A 26,505-nucleotide genomic window follows, 5' to 3' on the forward strand; every position below is an offset into this window, starting at 1 on the left:
ATTTTTCTGCAAGGGTGTTTGTCTTTTTCTCATTCATTTTCTTATTCTTTTAAGTAATAATGTTAACTAGCATTTATTGTGATTACTTGTATTAATTCATATTATTCTCACAACAACCCTACCAAGTATGTACTATTCTTATCTTCCATTTACATATAAGGAAATTGTGGCACAGAGAAGTTAAGTAACCTGTTCCAAGTTATACTGCTAGTAAGTTGTAGAATTGGGATTCAAACCTAGCCAATCTGGCTCCATGCTCTTAATCACTTCATCTATAGGACAGTAACCCCTTTTCAGCAGTCATCCATGGAGAATTGGTTCTAGGACCTTCCTCAGATACCAAAATCTGCAGATACTGAAATCCACAAATGCTCAAGTCCCAGATACAAAATGGGGTAGTATTCACAAATGCTCAAGTCCCAGATACAAAATGGGGTAGTACAACGTATGTACATCCTCTCAGATCCTTTAAATAATCTCTAGATTACTTATAATTCCTAATACAATGCAAATGTTAGTAAATAGTTGTTATCTTGTTTAGGGAATAATGAAGTCTGTACATGTTCATTACAGATGCAATGTTTTTCTTCAGAATATTTTCCATCCATCATGGGTTGAATCCACAGATGCAGAACCCACAATGCAGAGAGCCAACTGTATTTGCATTATATCATAATTTTGCCAGTATTATTACCTTTTTATTTTTATACAACTTATTTTGGCCTAACTTTCCATTTTATTTTTATACAATTTTATTTTTAACTTTCATTTTCTTTTTATACAATTTTAACTTTCTATTTGAAATGGAAATTTTCATATATATACAAAAAGAGACAGAATAGTATAATTAGCCCCTATGTACCCATTACCCAGTTTCAACCATTATCAACTCATAGCTAATCCTGTTTCATCTACATTCCACCCACTTCACCCTTCCCCTATTATGATGAAGTAAATCTCCTATATTTCTCTAAAAACATTTCAGTATGTATCTCTAAAAGGCCTTTTTTTAAACATAACCACAACACTATTGTTACACCTAAAAAATAATGATTCTTTAGTAACATGTTTAATTAAGTAAAATTTTTTGAAAAAGAAACAAAATCCTTTCTTAAAGCTCTAACTGTAACTTTACCTTCTACATTCCCCCAATAGTGTCATCTGGTTAATTTTGCTTTCTTCTTTCAGTACAAAGCCAGTATTAGTAAAACAACGCTCCCTATAATTAAAAAGGAAAACTGGGAGAGGGATACTTGTAAACTGAAAAGGCTGAGCCCAGAAGATAATACACCAACCAACCTCTTTCTTATCATTTCTAGGCCCCAGTGTTATCTGACTATTCACCTAAAATTGTAGAGACTCAAAGGGTTGTGGCAAGAATACTGGTATATAGCCAGGCGTGGTGGTGGGCGCCTGTAATCCCAGTTACTCGGGACGCTGAGGCAGGAGAATAGCTGGAACCCAGGAGGCAGAGGTTGCAGTGAGCCGAGATCGCACCACTGAACTCCATCCTCAGCGACAGTCAGACTCCGTGTCAAAAAAAAAAAAAAAGGACATTGGTATAGAGGCAAATTCTTCGTTAAACGGGATTCGCTAACAGTGTGGGCAGGAGCTTGGCAGCAGAAGCCATGATGGGGAGGAGGAAGGGATTTTCAAAAATGCTCCTTGTTGAAATAAGCCAGGTATTAGTAGTATGGATATTGAAAGCAGTTGGGAATAGGGAGTCCTGAGAGAAGAAATGGGCCAGAGAAGAAGGTCTTTGTCTGACATCAAAGAGTGATTGCTATTAGCCTGTTCCCATCCAGCTCCAAATCCTAGTCTACTTATCATTCTGAAAACATATTTGTCAGCTGACCCTTGTCATCTTGCTTCTGTGTTAACTATTTCTTGACAAAAGAAGTATTAACTATACTAGGTGAATGAAAAGCAGATCATATATATTCTACTATCTAAACCCCACACTAGCAAGAAGCAGAATCAGTTCCCATTTCTCTCCATCCTAAAAGCAACAAAACCCACAGTGAAGTTTATGTCTATCCATAGCCTGGTCTCACTCTGATCAACAAGCCATCAGCAGAAGAGAGAAACTGGTTGGAACTGAAATTATTTTCTGAGGAGAGTTACTACTCTGACATATTAAAAACAAAACAACCACCAAAAAAACAGGCAAAAAACAATTCAATTGGACTGCCAGCTGTCTCCTGTTTAGACAGGAGTTGGTGTGTGAACAGCAGCAGCTGCTCTTCTGACCCGTGCCCTCCCAGCGCTCCCACTTTCAGCAGAGATGCTCTTGCCCTGCCTATCGGTTTCAGTATGCGTTGCCCTCTCTGTCTCTCTGGCTGCTACTGTCCTCAAGCTTGTGAACAGCCTGTTAGGGAGGGGAGCAGCTCCCTGAAGACAGTTCCTTCAGAGACTAGTGAGAGTTGTGGCCTCTTGGCCTTAAGGACTTTCATTCTGAAGGAATGTCACACTTATCTGAGAAGTTACTTATCTGTCATATAGGATGGTGAGTCTGTGGTCCCTGTATCACACGATGGACACAAAACCTGGAAATATGCCAGGTGTCTGAGCTGAGACTCGGTCACTTAGTTTTTCAGCCTTGGCTATATGTAAGTAGTATAACTGTGTCTGCAGTGAAAAGGTAGAAGGAATAGATGGAGAGGTTGGCTACCCAGAAAATGCCACATGCCAATTTGAATCATACTGAACAGCAAAGGAATCATACTGCTGCCAATACGGTCACACTACAGATCATGGTCCAAAGGTTTCTCCTACCAATCTTTTCTTTAAGATTCTTCAGAGACTCATGCAGAACATTCCCTTGCCAGTGTGGAGATCCAGCCCCAAAGGTGCCATTGCTATCTACGGTCCATTATCGAGGATTGATTTTACTAGGAGTTCACTTTACATGCCAAATTTCTGAAAATCTCACACTCAGTTACAAGCATGTGTCCTATAATGTTATGATGACTACACAATTTCAATTTTAATGCCAGTTGTACAACAATCAGTTCCACAGTTGGTTTTACCCCCAACTACTCTATCTGTTCCAACATTTACAAGATAAAAGTTTACTTTGACATTCTTTTTTATCTGATGAAACCCAAATACTCATTGATATGGTTTCAGTCTGTGTCCCTACCAAATCTCATGTTGAATTGTAATCCCTAATATTGGGAGTGGGGCCTGGTGGGAGATGACTGGATCATGAATCATGAAAGTGGATTTCTCATGAATGGTTTAGCAACATCCCCTTGGTGCTGTTCTCGTGAGGGTAGGTGGGTTTTCATGAGATTTGGTCATTTAAAAGTGTGTGGCACATCCCGTCCACAACCTCACGTTCCTGCTCTAGCCAAGTGACATGCCTACTGCCCCTTTGCCTTCCACCAAGATTGTAAGTTTCCTGAGGCCTCTTCAGAAGCTGAGCAGATGCCAGCATCATGCTTTCTGTACAGCCTGCAGAACCGTATACCAATTAAACCTCTTTACTTTTGTAAATTACCCAGCCTCGGGTTATTTCTTTATAGCAATGCGAGAATAACTTAATACATTCATGTACCCCATATCCCAGTAGTTTCACTGCCGTCCTTCCTACCATAACACAACTATCACATTCCCCCACACACATACCCATTTTTATATGAGGCCCAAGAAACCTCTTGCCCATCCATAAAATAGACATTTTTCAATGGCCACTTTTTCTTCGAACTGTTGGGAGTCTCCAAACTCTAATAACAGAGGGCATTAAGATGAGGCTGTCTGTGGGGAAAATTTATCCCCAAAGAGGAAATTTTAGGCACAGATTAGCTTAGAATTTGTATCTATCCTCAGCCTCATGCTGCTAGTGATAAGCAGGGCACCAGTAGGTGGACCATACCCCTGCTCTGCAAACATCAGAGCCCCTGTACAGTATCAGTGGCCCACATCTAGGCAAGGAAAGTGCCCTACCTCATTTTATACCTTTTGCACTTTGAGGTCCTAATGTTTTTATTTCTTCTGCTGCAGAGGCCAACATGCCAGTAAAAGTTCTTTAGCCATTGGTGAATTATAACTTTGATCACCTACACAATCACACGCCTACATACCAGATGCTGTGCTACCCATGGTATTGCTGAGTCCTTATCTCAGTGTTCAGATCTCTGAATTCTCACTTGCTCCTTGACCTTTAAAACATTCACAGCAACTGCCATTACCACCAGCAGCAGCAGCACCATCCATGCAATATATTCCTCAAAACAAAATCACATTAAAGCCCTAAATACGTCCAATCACACACAAAAAAACTTTTCTAGCCTTAAACCTTCAAATTGCCCTAACCTCCCTCTCTGTCTCTCGACTAATCCCCAGATAACTCTGTCCCTCTCCTCTAATCCTGGAATCAGGAACCAAAGAAGGATGAGCCCTCTCCACCTATACAAATACTGAATGAGGGTTGCCGTCAGAAATTTGCCCACGGGGACGGGATTGCATCAGCTCTAGTAAGAACATCACTCTCCTGTGGGGAAGAGCAAATACACTGACAATAGCTGCCTGACCCCTTCCACATTCATTCCAGAGATTTACTCCAGAGATTCAGGTAGGCCCTTCCCCATCGTCCCTTGTGCTACACTACAACTTCTCGCAGCAGGGAAGCTGGTAAACAGACCTGCCTGAGAGTAAGTACTATCTAGCATTGCACCTCGAGAGACAATCCCACCAGACAGCTTGAGCAATTATGCCGCTTGGCTACCCAGAATCAGGGATTCCCCAGAGACAAGTCTTGGTTTCAAGTATCAAGGGGCAGACCTAAATAGATTCTGCTTGCTGAGCTCTAGCAGACACTAACTCACATGCGGGTGAGTTTGAGAGGCACCAACATCCTCACTGCTCACTACACTCAGCTTTAATATGTTTGAGGGCCAAGATTCCAAACAGCAGTTTGATTCTCTCTTGAACATGCCCACCTACCTCTTCCAGACCCCATGATAGGGTGTGGCTTGCCTCCAGAGAAAGAGTGCCATCCTCTTCTGAGAAGGAAGTAGAGCTCTTTTCAGGTTCTGTATCTTTAGGCTGGATCCCGTGTATGTGCGGCCCATCACTGCCATAGCCAGAGGAGGAGGGCAAAATGCTCACAGTCACGCCGCTGATAGACAAATCACTCTGAGAAGTAAGCAGTCTGGAATCCTGGAGGGGCACTCGACCCACATGGGAAGGCTCCGTGCGTCTTTGGCCTCCAGGCTTGTCCAGTAGTGATGAAGAAACAGAACATTCTGCAATCCAGGAACCTGTCTGAGGGGCACCTGAAACACTCTTGGTTCCTTCCTCCACACTCCAGCCCTCTGAAAACTGTTCTTGATTTCCTGTATCAGTGGGGCAGTCTGTCCTAAGCGAAGCATAGCTCCGAAACCCAAGCTGAATATTTCCTTTCTCCACTGCAGTCTCTCCTTGCAAAGGCAGCAGCACAGCCCTGCTGCTGCAGGATGCTGTCCTAGGAAATTCCACCAGTTGGCTCACTGACTTCTCACAGTTCCTTTCTGCTGGGTTATCAAGCAGGTGAGCAATGACAGTCATCCCCTCTTCCAGGGAATCCCAGACCCCTCCAGCAACTGATGACTCATTCTCTAACAAAAGGTGGGCAGTCTGGACCTCCCCTTGGAATCTCTCCTTTACCTGTACTATCATCCCCTGATCGACTACCTGCGAGTTGGGGGCTGAGTCCCTAGGCAGCAAAATATCTGGGGGGGTATGCTCTACCCCTCCCACTCCGTCTTCCTTTTGGAGACTCACTGTTAACTTCGTTAGGGTTTCAGTCTCTTCAATGACTTCAGTTCCTTCCGAGGTTTCTTCCTGGTGAGATGCCTCTGGAGTAGGGATTTTCTTCCCTCTCCACCTCCTTTTGAACCGAACCCTTTTCTTAGGAGATATGGGAGCCTTCTCAGGAACAGCTATTGACTCTTTCGGCTCCTTAAAACAGCCCAGTGAATTTCCCATTTCCTTCCTCTCCTAATCTCAGCAAAAACGCAGCTAAGCCAGTCCTGGGATCCCACAGAAATCCCAACCTTGGCTTCATCGGATTCAACGTACATTTAAAAACATGCACTATGCCGGCAATCCCTCCAATTCTTTCTCCCTCCCTCCCCGCCTCTCTCTGTCTCTTCCAGCCGCTGCCGATTCAGACAGCCATCTTACAGGCTCAGAGCTGCAACAAGACAAATTCAAAGCATCTCACTGCAGTTCAGAAATCACTTGACCTAAAAGCAGACAGAAACCGGATTGGCTGCAGCTTCCTCTCTCCAAATATGAGGTAATTGGAGCACTGCCCTCAGTAACACAAACAGAAAGCAAAAAGGAGCTAGAAACCAGGGGAGGGGAAACTAGGCAGGGCCAGGAGGAGGAGGGAAAATGTAAGAGTAAATTGAAAAGCGAGGGAAAAAGAAGAGAGGCCGTGGCAGAATGTAACGTGGAAGAAGGAAGAGGAGAATAGTATCAAAGAGGGAAAAAGCAAACCAGCTTAGCTGGTACTAACCAGCAAGGGAAGGGAAGGGCCAGGCCAAGAAGAACCAAGGCTGGTGAAGCTGCAATTATGGCTCCCAAACTACAAAATGAAATAGATTTGAAGTGTTGCACCAAGATGCCCAAAAGAAAATATCAAGCAGATATACATATTCTGAATTTTTTCAGGTCAGAAAGTAATAAAACTATTTTCATCAAATTATAACTTGAAGAAACCAGAGCCGCCTTCTTACAGTTAAGAAAAGGAACACACACTTTAAAGATCTAGCCTTCTGGAGCATTTATTTCCCTCCTTTTTCCTATAAAAGAAAAGAAAGATCTGTTAAGTCTGCCAGCCAATGACACAGCCAGGAAAATCTGGAAGTTGGTTTTGAGTATAGTATATGAGTGCTTGGTAAAAAGAATACCACTTCTAAATACAACAGATGAACAGGGTCTCTGATGAACAATATTTGACATAAATGTTCAATAGTAATTATTGATGCTGCCACTGGTAATATCTAACATATTTTTTGCACTTGCTGTGTGCCAAGCACTGTGCAAAGTTATTTACATGGACTTTCTCATTTAATTCTTATAGTCACTATATGAGGTCAAAACTATTATTTTATATTTTATGGGTAAAGAAACTGAGGTTTGGCCAGGCACAGTGGCTCACACCTATAATCCTAGCACTCTAGAAGGCCAAGGCAGGCGGATTGCCTGAGCTCAGGAGTTTAAGACCAGCCTAGGCAACATGGTGAAACTCCATCTCTACTAAAATACAAAAAATTAGCTGGGCACAGGGGCGTGCACCCTTAGTCCCAGCTATTCAGGAGGCTGAGGCATGAGAATTGCTTGAATCGGGAGGTGGAGGTTGCAGTGAGCCAAGATCATATATCACTGCACTCCAGCCTGGCCAACAGAGCGAGACTGTCTCCAAAAAAGAAAAAAGAAAAAAGAAACTAAGGTTTAAGAAAGTTGATTAATAGCCCAAGGTTACACAGCTAGTAAGTGACAAAGCCAGAACATGAACTTCTGTTAACTTTAAGACTTTTAATTTCAACCCCAACTACTCTCTTCTAACTACTGCAGGAGTGGAAATCTGTACTCAGTTGCCAGTTGTGTAAAATAAGAAGTTCCCCCACTGTTCTGAATTGGTAATTAGACTGCATGGACCAAGAGCTCAATCAAAGAGATAACACTTGTTGCCATTTGGGAGTAAGAGAAGAAGCCGCTAAAAAGAGGCTCGGGTGGTTTTTACTCCCATTGCAGTAGGGCAGGAAGTCTGAATTTCAGATTGTAAAAGGTGGATTCAAAAATCACCTTATGATATCAGTGAACATTCCTCCACTCCAATTTTTTTTATTATAGTGTCTGCTATATGGGAAAAGACTACAATCCAAAGGGCTGTGAATGGAGAATAAAATTATATACGTGTTTCTTTCCTATTGCAGTTATTTATTCTACACCAAAAGGATCCAGGCCACACAGCAGAAAGCAGCAGCCTGCCTGGTTCCATGCAAGCCATACAGACTTACACTAGCATAGCCTTAACTATCTTTCCTGGAGACCTAAAAAAAAAAAAAAAAAAAAAAAACAAACCACAAAAGGAAAGCAACAAGAAGCCCTAAAGCAACAGCTTTTACACAATCCCTTCTAAGACCCTCCTGATGTCCCATCTGCCTCACAACTGCAGTAGGTGTTCCTCCCCTAAGCCTTATCCTTAAGGCTGACTTCAAAACTGCAGCACCATCTTATGGCCATCACAAACTATAGCAAGAAATAAGCGAAGACAGCATGGGAAAGAAACTCAGGCTACTGCAAATCATTTAATTAACAAAGAATCTGACATTACAATATGAAGTTCTCTAGGCAGGTACCAGGCCTTCACTCCTCCAGTGAACAAACCTGGAACTATGGAAACTTTAAGCTGCACTTGAATTTTATGAATGATGTACAAGCAAACCAAAATCCTGAAACTGATCAACTTAGGGGCAAGAGAGATAGCTGTTTAATATGACTACTACTGCTGTAGAGTTTCTCTGAGAATTTACTTCTGTGAGTCCTTTTTTTTTTTTTAATTTCTGCATATGTCAGACCAATCAGACCTTCCTTTCCTTCCGCTCCAGAGAAAAACTGGTCTAGGAAAGGAGCAGAGATTTCAGTAAGGTGGATCTAGGTTCAACTTTCCAGCTCATAAGCTAAGTAACTTAACTAGTTTATTAGATGGTTCAGTTTCCTTACTTGTAAAATGTGCATACTACAACCTACTTAATGGGATTGTAGACAAAGTTAATGAGATAATGTCCATAAAGTACTTGGCTCAGTACTTGACCTACAGTAAATTTCTTTTCTTCCAATTTATTACAGGAGCTAAAAGTTGTAAGACATCCCCAGCCCCCAGGGAGATCCTAAGATATAGATGGTCCCTGACTTAAAATGGTCCAATTTATTTTTCGACTTTCCAATGGTGAGAGAAATCCATATGCATTCAGTAGAAACTGTACTTCAAGTACTCATAGAACCATTCTGTTTTTCACTTTCAGTACAGCATTCAATAAATTACATGAGCTAGTCAACACTTTACTATGAAACAGGCTTTGTGTTACATGATTTTGGCCAAATGCTCAATGGTAAGCTAATATAAGTGTTCACAGTACATTTAAGATAGGCTAAACTATAGTTTTCAGTATGTGTATTAGATATATTTTCAACTAAGTTAACTCTGATTACAAGAACTTTCCCCAAGACCTTTTCTCTTCTACCCTGGTCTCTTAACACAAGACCCGCTGCCTTCTAGGAAAGCACACTTTGAGGCCTATACATTCTTTATGCCTTCTCCTTTGGCATTTTCTAGATAACTCTTTACTGCCCACAGGTCTCCCACAGAGACAGCCAGAGTGAAAGACTCCAAAGCAAAAGAACTCATTCATTCCACAAACACAAGCGGTGCCTCAACTATATGCCAAGCACCAAGTGCCATGAAGTGCACAAAAATGTAAACCTCAAGTCTAGCCAGCTAAGACCTCCCTGTTTTTTGAAAATTTCAAAATGCCAGGCATACACTAGTATTTAACAAATATTTGAGGGCTGGAAAACTAGTTTTGTCAGATTCTGAGTACAAAGAATTTATAGTATCTTTTAGATGAACTATAAATCTTAACACACACCTTAAAACAAGCTTGGACAAAGCCAAAAGATGAGAAATCATATCTGGGTGTGTAACCCAAAAAAGTCAGTTGGTCTCTGTGTTTCAGTTTCCTTATCTGAGAAATGGGCATAAGAAAACAGGCATTACAGCCTATTTATCTGGTCTACCTACTCCAAAGCTTTGAGAAGATCAAATCCATGAAATAATCCATTCACTTAATAAACATTTACTGACTGCCTATTCTATGCCAGGCAAAGAAAAGAACAAAAGAGACAAAAATCCCTGCCATTGTTAAGCTTACAATGGGCATCCAGGCAGCAAATAAACAAGTAAACATGTAATATGTCAAATAGTAGTAAGCGTTACCCAATACAATACTGTAAGTCATACAGTACCTTTGAGAGCAATTCGGCAAAATATACGCAAATTGAAGGAAAGTATGTAACCTAGCAATTTCAGTCCAGTTATCAATCCCAAAACCCTCTTTGCTATATGCACAAGGATGCATATGCACAGATGTTCGCTGTGGCAATGAATGTTTTATTCACACAATTAAATACTATATTACAAATAATAGATGTGTTACACAGCTACAGGGGTCACCACTTACATTACATTAAATTAGTTAAAATGAACAAATCAGGCTGGGCACGGGGGCTCATGCCTGTAATCACAGCACTTTGGGAGACCAAGGCAGGTGGATCACCTGACGTCAGGAGTTTCAGACCAGCCTGGCCAAAATGGCAAAACCCTGTCTCTACTAAAAATACAAAAATTAGCTGGGTGTGGTGGCACATGTCTGTAATTCCAGCTACTCAGGAGGCTAAGGCAGGAGAATCACCTGAACCCGGCAGGCAGACGTTGCAGTGAGCTGAGATCACGCCACTGCACTCCAGCCTGGACAACAACAGAAAAATTTTGTCTCAAGAAAAAAAAAAAAAAAGAACAAATCAGGTCTCCCTTTATTAATACAGATAAACTTCAAAAACAAAGTTTAAGAAAAAAGGGGAAGGCCAGGCACAGTGGCTCACACCTGTAATCCCAGCACTTTAGGAGGCCAAGGCAGGTGGATCACGAGGTCAGAAGATCGAGATCCTGGCTAACACGGTGAAACCCCATCTCTACTGAAAATATAAAAAATTAGCCAGGCAAGTGGCGGGCGCCTGTAGTCCCAGCTACTTGGGAGACTGAGGCAGGAGAATGGCATGAACTTGGGAGGCGGAGCTTGCAGTGAGCTGAGATCACACCACTGTACTCCAGCCTGGGCGACAGAGTGAGACTCCGTCTCAAAAAAAAAAAAAAAAAGAAAAAAGGGGAAAAAAGGATATACCACAGATACTATGTGTGTCAAATATAAAGACATACAAGCAACAGTACATATTGTTTATGAATACCTCATCTGCTGTAAATGTACAAAAGCATGTATGGAAATGATACACATCAACTTCAGGATAATATTTACCTGGGGAGCAGAGAGGGCAAGAAAGTTGAATGTATCTGAGATGTTTTATTGCTTTAAAGAGGAAGAGAGAAAAAAAACCCTGAAGCAAATACAACAAAATTAACACCTGTTAAATTCTGAAGGCAACTAGTTACACACATAAGGATCTGTTATATACTCTTCCGAGTATCTGAGATTTTCAAAACTAAAAACTCAAATTAAAATTAAAAAGAACCTCTACCATTTAGCACATAAAAAAAATGTGTTAAAGCATTTTAGAAACCATAAACCTCTGCATTAAGTTATTGATATTACCAGCCTCATCAGCAGTCGCAAATCTTTTATCTGGATCCAGCCTCTCCCTTCTCCTTCAACTGAATATTCCTGTGAGGTGAAAACTACCACCCATGTCTACATGTACATCATTATTCTACTTCATTAACACCAGTAACAGAGACGGACCGTAATAACAATGTTGCTGATTCCCTAACATGTAGCAGTTCTACTATTAATTTCCATTTGGCTTTACATAGCACATGTTCTTGGTAAGAACAGCCAATAGATGTTCAATTACAAAAGACTAGAAAACTACAATGACAGATAAACTAGCAAGAGACATACCATGCCAAATCTGATGCAAGACAAGGCTGGGGGTGTGGGGTGGGGGCACTCCACATGATCCTTCATCAGTCAATCAAAAGCTTTACAAGCAGAGACCCTTTCCCCACACACCGGAACACTTAGCTAATATAGGCAAAAACCAAGCCCTCAGGACGGCAAAGAAAAGGAATTCATAGTTAAAACTGAGAAAATATTCTGGGAGTAGTGCTCCCACCTACAAGAAGACAAATAAATAGGCATTTGGCTGTGCTGAAATAACAGAGAAAAGCAGGTAGCCAATACGCATGCAGAAGACAGACTAGGCCAAAGCTGCTATTACCTTTCTGTAAAATTGGTAACAGGAAAAAGAACAGTGGACTCTGTCAAAAGCCCTGGAAATTATAAAGTCAATTAATAAATATAATAAGTTGTTACTGGTAACTGCTGCCCACTGTTGAGTTCATACTGTGTCCCATCATCCTAACCCATACCTCTCTCATTCTCTACACCTCTGTCAAGTTATTTTATGGTATGTCTGTTCCCACTCTCCTAAATAATAAAGGTTCAACTAGATAGTCCATATATAGTTCAATTTTGTATCTTCTGTAGTAGACTTTTTTTTTTTTTTTTTTTTTTTTGAGATGGAGTCTCGTGTAGCCCAGGCTGGAGTACAGTGGCACAATCTCGGCTCACTGCAGCCTGCACCTCCCGGGTTCAAGTGATTCTCATGTTTTGCAGCCTCCTGAGTAGGTGGGACTACAGGCGTGTGCCACCATACCTGGCTAATTTTTGTATTTTTAGTAGAGATGGGGTTTCACCATGTTGGCCAGGCTGATCTTGAACTCCTGACCTCAAGTGATCTGCCCACCTAGGCCTCCCGAAGTGCTGGGATTACAGGTGTGAGCCACTGCACTCAGCCGTGTATCTTCTGTAGACTCTACCTAAGACCTTGCTCATAACTGATTCCCAGTCAATGTTTGTGGAATTCAATTAAATAATACATTTTCCTGCAAACTAAAACCACAAAGAGATACAATTTCACACTCACTGTGATGGCTATAATCTAAAACAGACAATAAATACTGGTGAGGATGTGAAGACACAGGAAACCACATACATTGCTGGTAGGAATGTAAAATGATACACCATTTTGGAAGACAATTTGGCAGTTTCTTTAAAAGTTAAACATGCTTACTGTATAATCAAGAAATCCCATTCCTAGGTATATACATGTATACACAAGAGAAATGAAAACATAAACCCACATAGATTGGTATGGTATGAATACATATCAACTTTATAATAGTGAAAAAGTGAAAACCACTCAAATGTTTATCAACTGACTTAATATTTAAACAAAATACATGACATATCCATACAACAGAATATTCAGCAATAAAAAAGAATGAAGTACTGGTATGTGCTACAACATGGATGAACCAAAAAATATTATGCTAAGTGAAAAAAGCCAGATACAAAAGACCATCTGTCATAGGATTCCATTTATATGAAATGTCCAGAATAGGTGAATCTATTAAGATAGAAAATAAGTTAGTAGCTGCCTGAGGCTGGTGATGAAAATGGGCAATAACTGTAAATGAACAAGAAGGATCTTATTTGGATGATGAAAATGTCCCCAAACTAGATTATGGTGATGGTTGTACAACTCATAAAAATCATTAAATTACACAAGGAAAATAAGTTGATTTGATGGTATATAAGTTACACCTCAGTAAAGTTGTTTTTAATGAGAGCATTTTCCTAAAATAAACAAACAATAGAAATTATAACCAAAAAGGTGTTTTAAAACATTTAGCTAACTACTGAGAAAAGGAAGATACAGAATGGAGGGAGCAGAGATGGAAGCTAGACTTCTCTGAACACAATTTGTATTTAACTTTTTAAAATTTCCCTTTGGAACAATGTAAATGATCTACATAATGTAAGGTAAAATTGAAAGGAAAAAAGCAAACCCCCAGAACTGAAAGCAAATAAAAACAAATGAACCTTAATTGTGTATTGAATTTGTGGCTTAACAACAACAGAAAGAAATTATTTCAAGTGACTTTAAAATATAGTAATTTGTGGCTGGGCCCAGTGGCTCATGCCTATAATTCCAGCACTTTAGGAGGCTGAGGCAGGAGGATGACTTGAGCCCAGGAATTCAAGATTAGCCTGGGCAATATAGTGAGACCCCCATCTACTTTTTCAAAATAATAAATAAAATAAAATATAATTATTTGCACGTCCTTAGAAAGTATACACTAAGGACAAAAAGAACTGCAATGCAATAATAAAATTCTAAGTAATCATACTGCTAACAATAACATTCACATTGTTACTTGGATTCAAATATATTACAAGTAATACATATGACTTTACAGATCTCTGTGTGTGTAGGAAAAGAGTAGGTAACAACATTACTGTTAAGATCAAGATTTTCAGTATAAGAAAAAAAAAGATAGAAATATAAAGTCAAATAAGTTAAATAAAACCCTGCAATCCTAAATTTGAATTCGAAATATCAGCACAAATTCATGGGCTTTTTTTGTTTGTTTGTTTGGTTTCTTGTTATTGTTGTTGTTTAGAGATAATACAAGTATTGCCTAGTTCTGTTCATAGAAAAAGCCTAGAAATAATAGGCAACCGGCCGGGCGTGGTGGCTCACGCCTGTAATCCAAGCACTTCGAGAAGCCGAGGCAGGTGGATCACCTGAGGTCAGGAGTTTGAGACCAGCCTGGCCAACATGGTGAAACCCCGTCTCTACCAATAATATAAAAATTAGCTGAGCATGGTGGCACACGCCTGTAATCCCAGCTACTTGGGAGGCTGAGGCAGGAGAATCGCTTGAACCCGGGAGGCGGAGGTTTTGGTAAGCCAAGATGGCATCATTGCACTCCAGCCTGGGCAACAAGAGCAAAACTGTGCCTCAAAAAAAAAAAAAAAAAGGAAAGAAAGAAAGAAATAATGGGCAACCTAGGAGCATTCAGACTGTGGTCAATAAATAAAGAACCAGTTCCTAGGAGAAATTGAGAATTTCAGGCCTGGGACAGAAAATATAAAAAAAGAGTCTGGAACACCTCATCACACAAGAAATAAAGGAAATTATCAAAGACCACTGTGGTTATGCCAAAGGACTCAGAGTCAACGTGAAAGCCTCTTTCCAGCCAAAGATGGAGCTATTTGATTTTATTAAGAAGAAGAGTAACTGTATTTGATTGGAACAACATTAAGTCTGTTTAAAAATCCGTGAGTCACAGTGATATTTTAAAAAATGATGGTGAACAAAGAAACTATTATTGGTCACCTTTGGAGAATCTTAGGGAACCAACTAATTATTCTGAAAACTAATAAATAGAAAGAAATAAAATTTTTAAATGCTTCAAAGAAATGTTTTTTCTGGCCGGGCGCGGTGGCTCATGCCTGTAATTCCAGCACTTTGGGAGGCTGAGGCGGGTGGATCACCTGAGGTCAGGAGTTCGAGACCATCCTGGCCAACATGGTGAAACTCCATCTCTACTAAAAACGCATAAATTAGCTGGGCGTGTTGGCAGGTGCCTGTAATTCCAGCTACTTGGGAGGCTGAGGCAGGACAATCACTTGAACCTGGGAGGCGGAGGTTGCAGTGAATGGAGACTGTGCCATTGCACTCCAGCCCGGGCAACAAGAGCAAAACAAAATGTTTTTTTCTATTTAAATATTTGTTATGGCCTGGTGCAGTGGCTCACGCCTGTAATCCTAGCACTTTGGGAGACCGAGGCAGGTGGATCACCTGAGGTCAGGAGTTCGAGACCATCCTGGCCAACATGGTGAAACTCCATCTCTACTAAAAACGCATAAATTAGCTGGGCGTGTTGGCAGGTGCCTGTAATTCCAGCTACTTGGGAGGCTGAGGCAGGACAATCACTTGAACCTGGGAGGTGGAGGTTGCAGCGAGCCAAGAACACATCATTGTACTCCAGCCTGGGCAAGAAGAGTGAAACTCCGTCAAAAAAAAAAAAAAAGAAGAAGAAATTAATTTAGTTGTAGTAGTTGGGGTGAATAGAGACAGTGAATAAATTCTCCTTACCTCACATCTATGAGACTAACATTGGGCACTCACAGTGAGGGCAGGTTTGTGGCCAAAAAACAAACAAATTTCTCTAAAAGCTCCTCTGTTCAGAAGAGTTCCAAAGGGATAACTGTAGTCCTCCATGAAAGCTCAACAAAGTTTCCCATTCTGCCAAGGCACACCTGCCAAGTTCATGTTCCTGGTTATCCCCATGCCCAAAGCTTGCCTGAGGATACCCTGTGGTTCCACAAAAATACATGTTACCACCACACAATCCTAGCCCTATCCATGCTGGTGACTGCCAGCATTGGTTCCAAACTAGAGCTTCAAGAAACAAGCTAAGCACTCAGCTTTTTCTCTCAGGAATTCAGGGACACCTGTTGTTCTATCTTTAACCAGCAGGTAGCGCCAACTCCCCAGCTAGGATGTCACCTTGGCCTAATCCCTGGAGTCAGACCCTGCCTTCTCTTCCCACTAGCTGAAGAAATGCTCCCTTCTAATGCATCAGCCTCATGTGCAGCAACTGGGTATCAGAGAGCTATCTGAGAAATAGCTTTGTTTGGTTGACCTAAAAGGGATGTAAAAGAACAGCCTTTTTATAAAAATAGGGCTGTACATTTCCAAGAGTAATTCAGATCTAAAAAGGATTTGCCTTCTTAGGAAGAGGAAGGCCATGTGACCATGTGAACATTCAAGATGCTCTTGGGTGTGATGGCCGCTGCAAGGTTGTGCTTGTCAGCACATATACAAATCCAGATACTAAAGTATTATAATTAACAGGGCTTGTTTAAAGGTTATGAGATGAGGAAAAGTCTACATTAGAGCAGGATTATGAACCTTCACTTCACCCTTCTAAAGCATCAACACCAACAGCTTTTCTCAACCCTCATATTCTGAGTCCTTCAAGAGCCTCATTTTGATTCAGCTGAGCAAAAACAGACCTCTAATAATCAGACTGCTGAGGGCAGGGCCAAACCACAAATGGGTAAAAAAAAATCCCTCCATTTCATTAAGCAAATAATTAGGAAGTTCCGGGTTTACGAACAGCTTGTCTCCAGACCAATCTTAATTTTCCTTTCCAACTCCCATCCACCTTTGTTCACTGCCATATAGACAGAAGGAAGGCTCAATGCTGTCTATGCAAGGCAGTGCAACTTTCTAGGCCATGTCCAAATCAAGCAGCAGGAATCCCAAACTTCACATACCCTACCTGGAAATGCAAAATAATGGTCCAGATCAGACCTAGGGTCAACTTGGGGTTGCCATCTGTGATGTCATCATTGCGAATATTCACTAGTTTCACCTGAAAAAGAAACAAAAGCAAGACTCAGAGAGGACTTTTTGTTTTGATTAAATTTTTGCATCATTTCATTATTAATTTATAGTTAAACTGATTTCTTTCTTGGTGTACAGTTCTATGAGTTTTAACACATGTATAGATTCATGCAACAACCACCACAAAACACTTTCATCACCCCAAAAAGGTCCCTTGTGCTGGCCCCCTCCTTGTAGTTAAACCCAACTCTCACTCCTAATTCCTGACAACCACTGATCTGATCCTGATCCCTTGTTTTGCTTTTTCCAGAGTGCGGCATGCAACATTTTGAAACAGACTTTTTATTTCTCTCAGCATAATGCCCTTGAGATCCCTATCCAAGTTGTTGCATGAATCAACAGTTTGCTCCTTTTGATCGCTGAGTAGTATTCCATTATAGAGATATGCTACTCTTTGTTCACCCATTCATCCATTGAAGGGTATGTGAACTATTTCTAGTTTTTGGCAATTATGAATATTCATGTGCAGGTTTTTGTGTGAGCATAGTAATTTCTTTAGGGTATATTCCTAGGAGTGGGATTGCTGGGTTATATGATATATGATTAGCTTTATAAGAAGTCATCAGTGTGGCTATGCCATTTTGCATTCTCACCAGAAAATCAACCTCACAAGCACAAGGTATTGTGGGTCACTTTTTTATTGCCATCAGGTCCAAGATTTCTCTTTCTTTTTTGCCTTTTTTTTTTTTTTAAGGTTCTGAGAGAGAAAGACAGAAAAGAGAGATGCCTCTCTTCTCTCACCAGTCTTTGGCCTGCTCTCACCTCCATTATCCCATCTTTGTCACAGATATCCATACTGCCATGCCTCCCGCAGCACCTGCTTTACTCCTAAAATCTCATCGCCGCAACACAATGTGCCCTGACACACCCTCTCCCCAGGCTGACTTACTGCCCCAGTGTGCTCGGAACTGAGGAATTTCCTGGGATGTGGAACTTTAAAACTGGGAGTGTCCTGGGCAAACCACCCTACTTCTACTTCACCTCTGTTAGCCTCCTCTATCATACCCTCAGAGTCCTGAGACACAGTCTCCTTCAGCTGTCCTCCCTTTATCTCTTCTTTTGAACTGAAATTTGTGTGTCTCAAAAGGACCCTATCAAATGGAAGCCTCATTTCTCCCTTACAATGACATTCATCTGGGCAAGTTCTTTCCCTTTTCTGTATCTTGGTCTCCTCTTCTATAAGGTGGGAGTGGGGTGGAAGTGGGAAAACCTGTCCCCTCCCCAAGAATTCAGTTTTCCTAGTCACCAACAGTCGACAGTTGGTGGGTTACCAGTACCAGCCAAGTCCACATTCCTCAGTCCTACCTCTGTCAGCTTTCCCCTTTCATTGTGAAGTCTACAAACTTTGGCCAAACCACCTTCTAATCTCTGCTAACCTTTTTCTCAATGACCTCAGTACCTAGCACCTATTCTCTTTTCCTGCCTCATCATCTACCACCTTTCCTGGAAATTTAGCATTTATATTGATGTCCCAAATGTTACCCTATCTGCACAAATTGCCTGCCTTTTGAATTCTGATGACTTTTATTTTTCCCTACCTTGGCCATCTGCACAGCTACATCTTGGACTTTTCCAGTACCAAGAACTGTTCTAGTAATCTCCCTGCCCTTCTTTGAATCCAGTGTTCTTACTTGGCCACGTTTTCATTCTATCATAGTAACCAAAGTTACTTTTTGTCCTGATTTAGACTTCCAGCTAATCAATTCTTCTCATAAACTCTGCCCAGTAAGGTCCCCACCCTTTTCCTCTAGCTCCACACACAGGCATTTCAATGCTGCTTTCTCCCAGTACCCTAAACATTTCAGCAACCTCCACTTCTCCTACCACCTTTCATTTATCAATTTATTTCAGCAAATATTTATTAAGTGCCAATTGAGGACCATTCACTATGATAGATGAAGGTAAAATGTTAAGATCTTATTCCCCGTCCTCACAGAGCCTACAATGCATTGGAGCAAACAGAGAAACAAGAAGAAAGTAAGAAATGTTATATCAGAAGTAAATTGTTATGAGAGCAAACAGAGAATTTTCTAAGTTAATGAGAATTACTGATAAGAGTGACAAAAATGAACTGACTCCAAAAATATGCATACCATTTAATGTCATGTTGACCCTGTTGTTGCTTGGCAACCATAGATATCCCAAATATTTTCCATACGGCTCACTCTAAGCAGATGAACTCTTTGACTCCCTCATCCATCATCTTTCTACCACAAACCGTCTCTGTATCTTCACCCCTCCCTCTGTCATTCTCCTTGTCTCTCAGAAGAAGAAGAAGAGATGTTTTTCTTTTCTTTTTCAAAGATGGCCACACCAGTTGTGCTCTGCTTCTCATCCATCAATCCCTGGATTTGGTTCCCTCAGTTAGGAAGCAAAGGAGGAAGGGTGCTGTGTAGGAAGCAGCATGGATAGTGGAAGGTGCACTAAACTGCATGTCAGAAGGCCTGAGTTAAAGTCCCAGCTTTGCTCTGACTTGTGATTTGAGGCAGGTCATTTACCTGTCCGGGTCTCAGTCTCTTTATCTATAAGAAGAAACTGGACTAGTATAATGTTAAGGTATCTTCTCGGTGAAACGTTCTGTGACTACTAATACTCCTCCTCATGCTCATTTTCAATCTTACTCTCTTCATTGGCTCCTCTTCCTATGTCTAAAAATGGGTTGTTGTCTTCCTCATCTAGGGAAGGAAAAACTTATTTCTCCCTTCATATATCTAGGTCTACTATACTCTAAATATCTTTCTCCTGTATTAAACTGCTCACTTAAGTTATCAATGCTTAACAACTTAGACTTTTTCTCAGATCTGATGTGGCATTCAACAATCCACACCACCCCCTTATCTCATTTTCACCGTGATATACCAATTTGGTCCTCTCTCTTCCTGGATGCTACACCTCTTTTCCATCTCTTTTCTAGTTTATTTTTCATCTTCATTTTGACCCCCACCTAAAGTGGGTCCACAAAATTCCATCTTTATCATCATGTTCTTCTCTGTGAACATTCTTCCTCTCAAGGAGGTCACAAATTCTGTGTAAGGAGTACTGAATGATTTCTCTAACCAGAATACAATTGCTCGCTAGCAAGTTAAGACTCAGAACTGGGTCAATCAGATTTAGCATTTACTGAGAGCTTACAAGGGGCACTAAAAACATCTCTAAATAGGGCCCCAATGCCAACACAGCCTGGAAGAATGGGGAAGGCATGTGATGGTCTTACCTGTCGCTGCTTTAGGAAGTCCAGGGCAATCTGCACATTCTGCAGCCTATGAAAACGCATCCTGCCCTTCTCCCGGGGCTGCAAACAAACAAACAAAAGGGATGTTAATTCTGGCTACACAATTTAACCATACAGACCCTTTCTCTTTTATTTCAAGGACTAAAGGACCACACAAGAATTCCTCACAGTAGAAGCCAGGTGTGGGAGCATTACATAAAGCACCCCCTAAGACCAGGCCCGTATGTGTTTCGACCAGGCTCTCTGAGGTCCCCAACATGCCTTGTGTACCACTACGCATCTCACAAACACAGAATACTGTTTGACCACTAATGCTGAATCAATGCCACAGCTTCTGTTCAGGTTCATCTGCAGTCACATGTGGCAGAACTCGATTCTGGATGTGAGGTTAATGGGAACAGACTTTGGCTCTATGGCTCCTAAAATCACAGTTAAATGCTATCGTAGAGAAAGGGTGGAAAGTCCTAATTACATATTGCACAGTAGTAGATGGAGTCAGCCTTATTACAAACATGGCAAAAGGAGCTCAAGATAGCCAATTTTTGGCCAAGTGCAGTGGCTCACACCTATAATCCCAACACTTTGGGAGGCTGAGGCAAGAGGACTGCTTGAGCCCAGGAGTTCGAGACAAGCCTGGCCAACGTGGTGAAACCCCATCTCTTCATTGGCTCCTCAAAAATTAGCCAGGCATGGTGGCACATGCCTGTAATCCCAGCTACCTGGGAGGCTGAAGCACAAGAATCGCTTAAACCCAGGAGATCGAAGTTGCAGTGAGCCAAGATCATGTACTGTACTCCAGCCTGGGAGATGGAGTGAGACTCTGCCTCAAAAAAAAAAAAAAAACCAGATAGCTGATTTTTAACCATAGGAAATGAGAAATTACATATGCTCAAGAAACAAGTGAAAAAATCCAAAATGGGAGGCAAAAATTAGGAAGTAACCAGTTTCCCAGGAACATAGCTGTCACTGAAGGGCACCCTTTACCTCAGCATGAAATACCCAGAGCAAACAAAACTTTGATAGTGTAGGGCTGTCAACATAATTACTCCTGAGAAAGTTATGCCAGTCACTCAATCCCAGATGTCATACAACCCATTGGAGAGAAGCCCATCTCTATCCAGTGCCTCTGGTACCCTGTCCAAGGCTCAACTATTACCAGTCAGAAAGTGAATGCAGTCTCTTTGCCTACTGAGTATCGCAGAAAGGGATATCTACCCCTAGAACATTTTCTTCTGCTTACTTTCTAATGTTGCTTTTATTTTACTAAAATTTGGACTGAAATATCACTCTCACTATGTTATATCCACTTTTTTGTAAGTGTCAAATTGGCACTAATTAAAGGCTGATAAAATATAAGGTAGCTCTGTTGCGGGTGTCTACACAGAGAAAAACATTGCTCCAAATTAAAATGGGCAAAAAGTAGCCTAAACACGGAGAGATAAAGATGGAAGCATCTTCTGGGCACTCTCCAACACTTTTAAGCAACACTTCTCAAATAGGAGAATCTGTACACAGAGATGTCAAGGCCTCTCTGGGTACAGGATAACTTCTTTAGTCAAAGGTTTAAGAAAAATCTTTTTAGTAAGAACCTTTTCTCAGTCATTTCAGCTAAACTAATTGTGAATATGGCTAGAAGATGATAGTGCCTATAAAATGGAAGATTCTAAGGCAATGAGAAGGGAGACAAAAGGTATTTTAAAAATGATTTTAAGAGGACAGAGAATGAGGATATTGCCTAATTCTTGTTTCTGGAAAAAGATTTTGGCCTATAATTTAGGGCCTGCAGGCAGAATGTACTCCTCTTATACCCTAATCTTTACTCATATGTACCCCTCACCAAAAATAAATACCCTAAGAACATGCAAGTTAAATCTCTGTCCTCTATAGCAACTAGATATTATTGAGCAAAGCCAGAGTATCTCCATGCAGTGAGTTTGCAAACAGGCTGTTTTGAAAACAAATGACAGGGTGTATGATGAGAACCTAGAGGCCAGAGAGGTGGAGAGTACCAGTTAGTCTGGACTGTGGAGCTGTGAGCAATTAATTGTCATGCTGTCAACTAAATTTTCCACAATTCTGCAATCTGGACTCAGAAAACACAGCAAGGCCACCAGAAACCTATGGATCTCCAGGTCAGAAGGGAACTTGACACCTCCAAAAACCATTATTCTTTTTGTGCCAACTCTTCTCAGCTAAGAAAAACAATTCCCAGTCCACAAGCATCTAACAGTGACAAAAGGCACAATTAGTTTTAACTACTTTCATTGGGACCCAAATTCCCAGGTGAAATGAGAAGGTGGCAAATGGTAAAACTGAACTACTTGGAGACCTTGAGAACCTCAGACTCTCTGATGGCCCTGCAGTGCCAGCTGGGATGCTGGCATCCCCAGGAGGACCTACTACATCATCATCATCTTCCTCCTCCTGCTCCTCGTTGTTTGTATGGCGCCAGGAGGGCATGCTCACCAGACGGAGGGTCTTCAGCCCTGCTGGCTCCTTTGGCCACCAACCAAGGCAAAGACACAACAGAGGAACAAGAAATTCACAACAAAAAGATGGAAAGGAAATGAATGCAACATTTAAAAAAAAAAAGGAAAAACAAATATGAAAATACCCTCCCACCTCTGAAAAAGACATAAAACTAAATCAAAATCAGAGCAGATGGTTACATTGAACACTTCTTATGATGAAACACATCTTCAATTCTCCTTGGCCTCCTACCCTCTCTGCTTTCCTAAGTCAACTATGGGAAAAAACATGGTGAGAATAACTGTCAGAGAGATATCTGGATGGTTTTTCGGTGAAGAGATGATATCCTATCAGTATCTCCACAAACACCTAAAGGTTTTCAAAGGTTAGGAAAAGAAATTAGATTGAAGTAGTTTCAACTTATTACATAAGCAATACAACCAAAAGAGATCACTTTTCAATAGCAAATTATTACAAATTCATTAAATGTACCAGACACATTGCCCAAAATATAACTTTGTGAGTGGTGAAGAATAAAGTCCAGCACAATGAAAGTAAAATTCTGATTACTTATTAGATTTATAAATGTGAGCCAGAGAGCAAGAACTAGAAATTAAATGTGCCGGCTATGCTAATAAAAGCTTCTGTCAATTTTAGGCCATTAAAAAATATATAATTAATTCTACTGCAAGGCAAAAAAAAGATACAAAACCAAAACAAAGGGCCCAGGGGAAGCCAAGCCCCAGTCCTAGAAGGAGCTGAATATCATTTAAGCAGTAAAATCAAATGTGCCAAATTCTGTTACTTAAACACAACCAACAATGACTAAGAAAGGCAGGGAGCGGGCTGCTCTTCACAGACTACTTGAGCTATACATCTCTTCAGTTCTCTATTTCTCCAGATATTTCCAGTATTCAACCCTGGACTTTTCTAAATGAAAATTATGTTGTCTATGGCATGAGAGAAAGAATATGAACCACATGGAATCACCTGCTCCCATTAGGCTCAAATATAGAAAACAGTAGGCCTACAAGTGGGTGATTTCCATCCCTGAAAGCAAGTAGAAGAACCATCATTTGGCAAGACAAGAAGCTCAGACAGGATTTGCCCTCAGATATGTAGGTGTTTCCCATAATCAATGTTAAAACATTTTGGGAAGAAGCAGGCCTATTAATTATTTAAGGAGCCCAGATGTTCTATATCCAGGCCTACACTCAGACAACAACTTTGGCAGCTCTCCAAATCTGTGAGACTCAATGAATCACAGAAGGGAGAAAGTGAGATGATTTGGGAAAAAAATAACTTCAAACACCTGGGCTTTTAAATGTAAACTTCATGTCTTTAGCTAAATTTTATGAATACATAAAATTTAAAAAATTCATAATAGATTGGAAAATGAGAGGCGTCTCTACAGACTAGAGTTCTAGGAAGAAAAATACACCTAATTTAAAAAAACCTTTAAACATGAATCTGCTGTTTCTGAAATATTAGTATCTAGAAAATAAAGAAAAAGTAATGCAAAAACATGCAGATATAAAAAGGAATATAACTAATTCCTCACTTCATCAAGAAATAAGAACATATAATACATCAATTTAAATTATATAATTTGTAAATTCTGAATTAGAAATAAAGTCCACTAACATTTCCTTCTACTTCTTCCTCCCACCTAATAGATGAAGCAGTGATGGCTGCTGCCCTCGCACTCAACGAGATAGACAAATATGTCATTTGTGGGGCCACAATTGTGAGGCCATTCATTAGGAGAAGCTCACCAGTTTGATGCCTGAGAGGACCTCCAACAGAGAGATCAGGTTATGGCCATCCCGCAGATCTTCATAAAGATCATTGATGTGCTTGCGGACCTGTGAATGAGAGTGAAACAGACAGATTTTTATTTGATATTGAATTATTATACTATCCACATAAAAATCTCTGGTTCTAGGTAAACACAAATTAAAGAATTTAAAAGTGGAAGAACAATTAAATAATAAAATTCAGAAAGCTTCAGATTGGAGTAAAATACACGTGAAATGATAATACTTTACCAGAAACGTGTGTGTTTTTTAAATTGATTCCAGATCTATTACACACTCTAACCAACATGCAACAATGTCCTAGAAAGTTTGGACAAGAAGATGGGGAGTCTTAATTATCCTGAGACACCTCAGGAATTACTATTAGCCAAAATGTAATAGCATGGCAAATGATGGGTAGATGAGTCCAGCCAGAGGCAGAAAAGCCCTCCAGAGTGCTGCAAAAGAAACTAAATGCTAGGTACCCAATGTTTCCTGGGGTGTACTTCTAATTTAACCCTACTCTTACCAAATATTTCTAATAGTGAATTTGAGAATAATTTTCTTTGTGGGAAATTTGAATTAACTTTAAAATTGAAACTATGGAAAAACAGATCTCACTTTGGGAGAAAGTATGATTAATACCAAACATGGTACTAAATGTTTAATATGTTATCCATCTCTCACATCTCTAAGGTAAGTATTATTATCATTTCTATTTTACACGTGAGGAAATAAGGCACAAAGAGGTTAAGTAACTTGCCCGAGGTCACCAAGTGGAAAAACCGGCCTCAGTTTGGTCTGATTTTAGTCTTTGCCATTAACTACTATGCTTTATAATCAGCCATCATCTCATTTTATTTATTTAATCCAAACAACTACCTTGTGAAGTAAAAGAAACGAAGGAAGCTAAGGTTCTGAGATGTTATGGTCACTTAGCTATAAGTTAAGTGGCAATCGGATTTCTGATTCAGTCCCAGTCTAGTGACAACTTCATTAAGTGATACTCATTGCCAGGTGCAGTGGCTTGTGCCTGCAATCCCAGTACGTTAGGAGGCCAAGGCAGGAGGATCCCTCGACCCTAGGAGTTTGAGACGAGCCTAGCAGTTCAAGATCAGCCTGGGCAACGTGGGGAGACCACTTCTCTACAAAAAAAAAAAAAGGCCAGGCATGGTGGTTTATGCCTATGGTCCCAGCTACTCAGGAAGCTGAGGTGGGAGGATCACTTGAGCCCAGGAAATCAAGGCTGCAGTGAGCTATGATCACAGTTGGCTATACTCCAGCATAGGCGACAGAACAAGACCCTGTCTCAAAAAAAAAAAAAAAAAAGTGAGTTCACAACACAGAATGGGAAGGCTTGCAGAAATTATAAGGAAGACTGATTTTTAATATATTAATTTTCCAGACAACATTAGAAAGGGCTACTTTCAGAAGTAGTAGAATTTCAGTTACTATAATTTTTTGAGTAGAGGCTGGGATTTGGAGATTTTCACATTTGAGTGGAAAACTAAAGTCCTTTCCAATTATAATATTCAAAGTAGCTCTGAAAGTAGAGGGGGAGGCCAGGTGCAGTGGCTCACACCTGTAATACCAGTGCTTTGGGAGGCTAGGGCAGGAGGACTGCTTGAGCCCAGGAATTCAAGGCTCAAGGCTGCAGTGAGGTATCATCGCACCAGTGCACTCCAGCCTGAGTGACAAACCAAGACCCTTTTGTAATGAGGGGTTTCTTTTTTAACCCTGTCTCCAAAAAAAAAAAAAAGGAAAAAAAGGAAAAAGAAACAAAGTAGGATAAGAATGGAAACTGGACAAGATAAAGAATGGAAACATCTGCAAAGACTTCCTTGAAGAAATAGGACTTGGAGAATTAGCAAATGTTTTAGTAGAAAGAAGATGGAAAAACCACATAAGACTAGGCACAGAGATGGACATATGCAAGGTATGTGTGTAAAGAAATAA

General features: G+C 40.6%; 1 protein-coding gene across 1 annotated transcript in view; it reads right to left on the bottom strand.

The window, feature by feature from the left end:
• Window positions 1-26,505, bottom strand: part of MACF1 (microtubule-actin crosslinking factor 1) — a 459,246-nt gene that overhangs the window by 238,086 nt on the left and 194,655 nt on the right. The window contains exons 4-6 of the mRNA XM_011977683.1: window positions 24,529-24,618; window positions 20,267-20,344; window positions 16,928-17,020 (exon numbers count right to left, since the gene is read on the bottom strand). Of these exons, the coding sequence (XP_011833073.1) occupies window positions 16,928-17,020; window positions 20,267-20,344; window positions 24,529-24,618 (261 nt within the window). The remainder of the gene's footprint in view (window positions 1-16,927; window positions 17,021-20,266; window positions 20,345-24,528; window positions 24,619-26,505) is intronic.

This window comes from Mandrillus leucophaeus, unplaced genomic scaffold, assembly GCF_000951045.1.
Source record: "Mandrillus leucophaeus isolate KB7577 unplaced genomic scaffold, Mleu.le_1.0 Scaffold182, whole genome shotgun sequence".
Lineage (NCBI taxonomy): Eukaryota > Metazoa > Chordata > Mammalia > Primates > Cercopithecidae > Mandrillus > Mandrillus leucophaeus.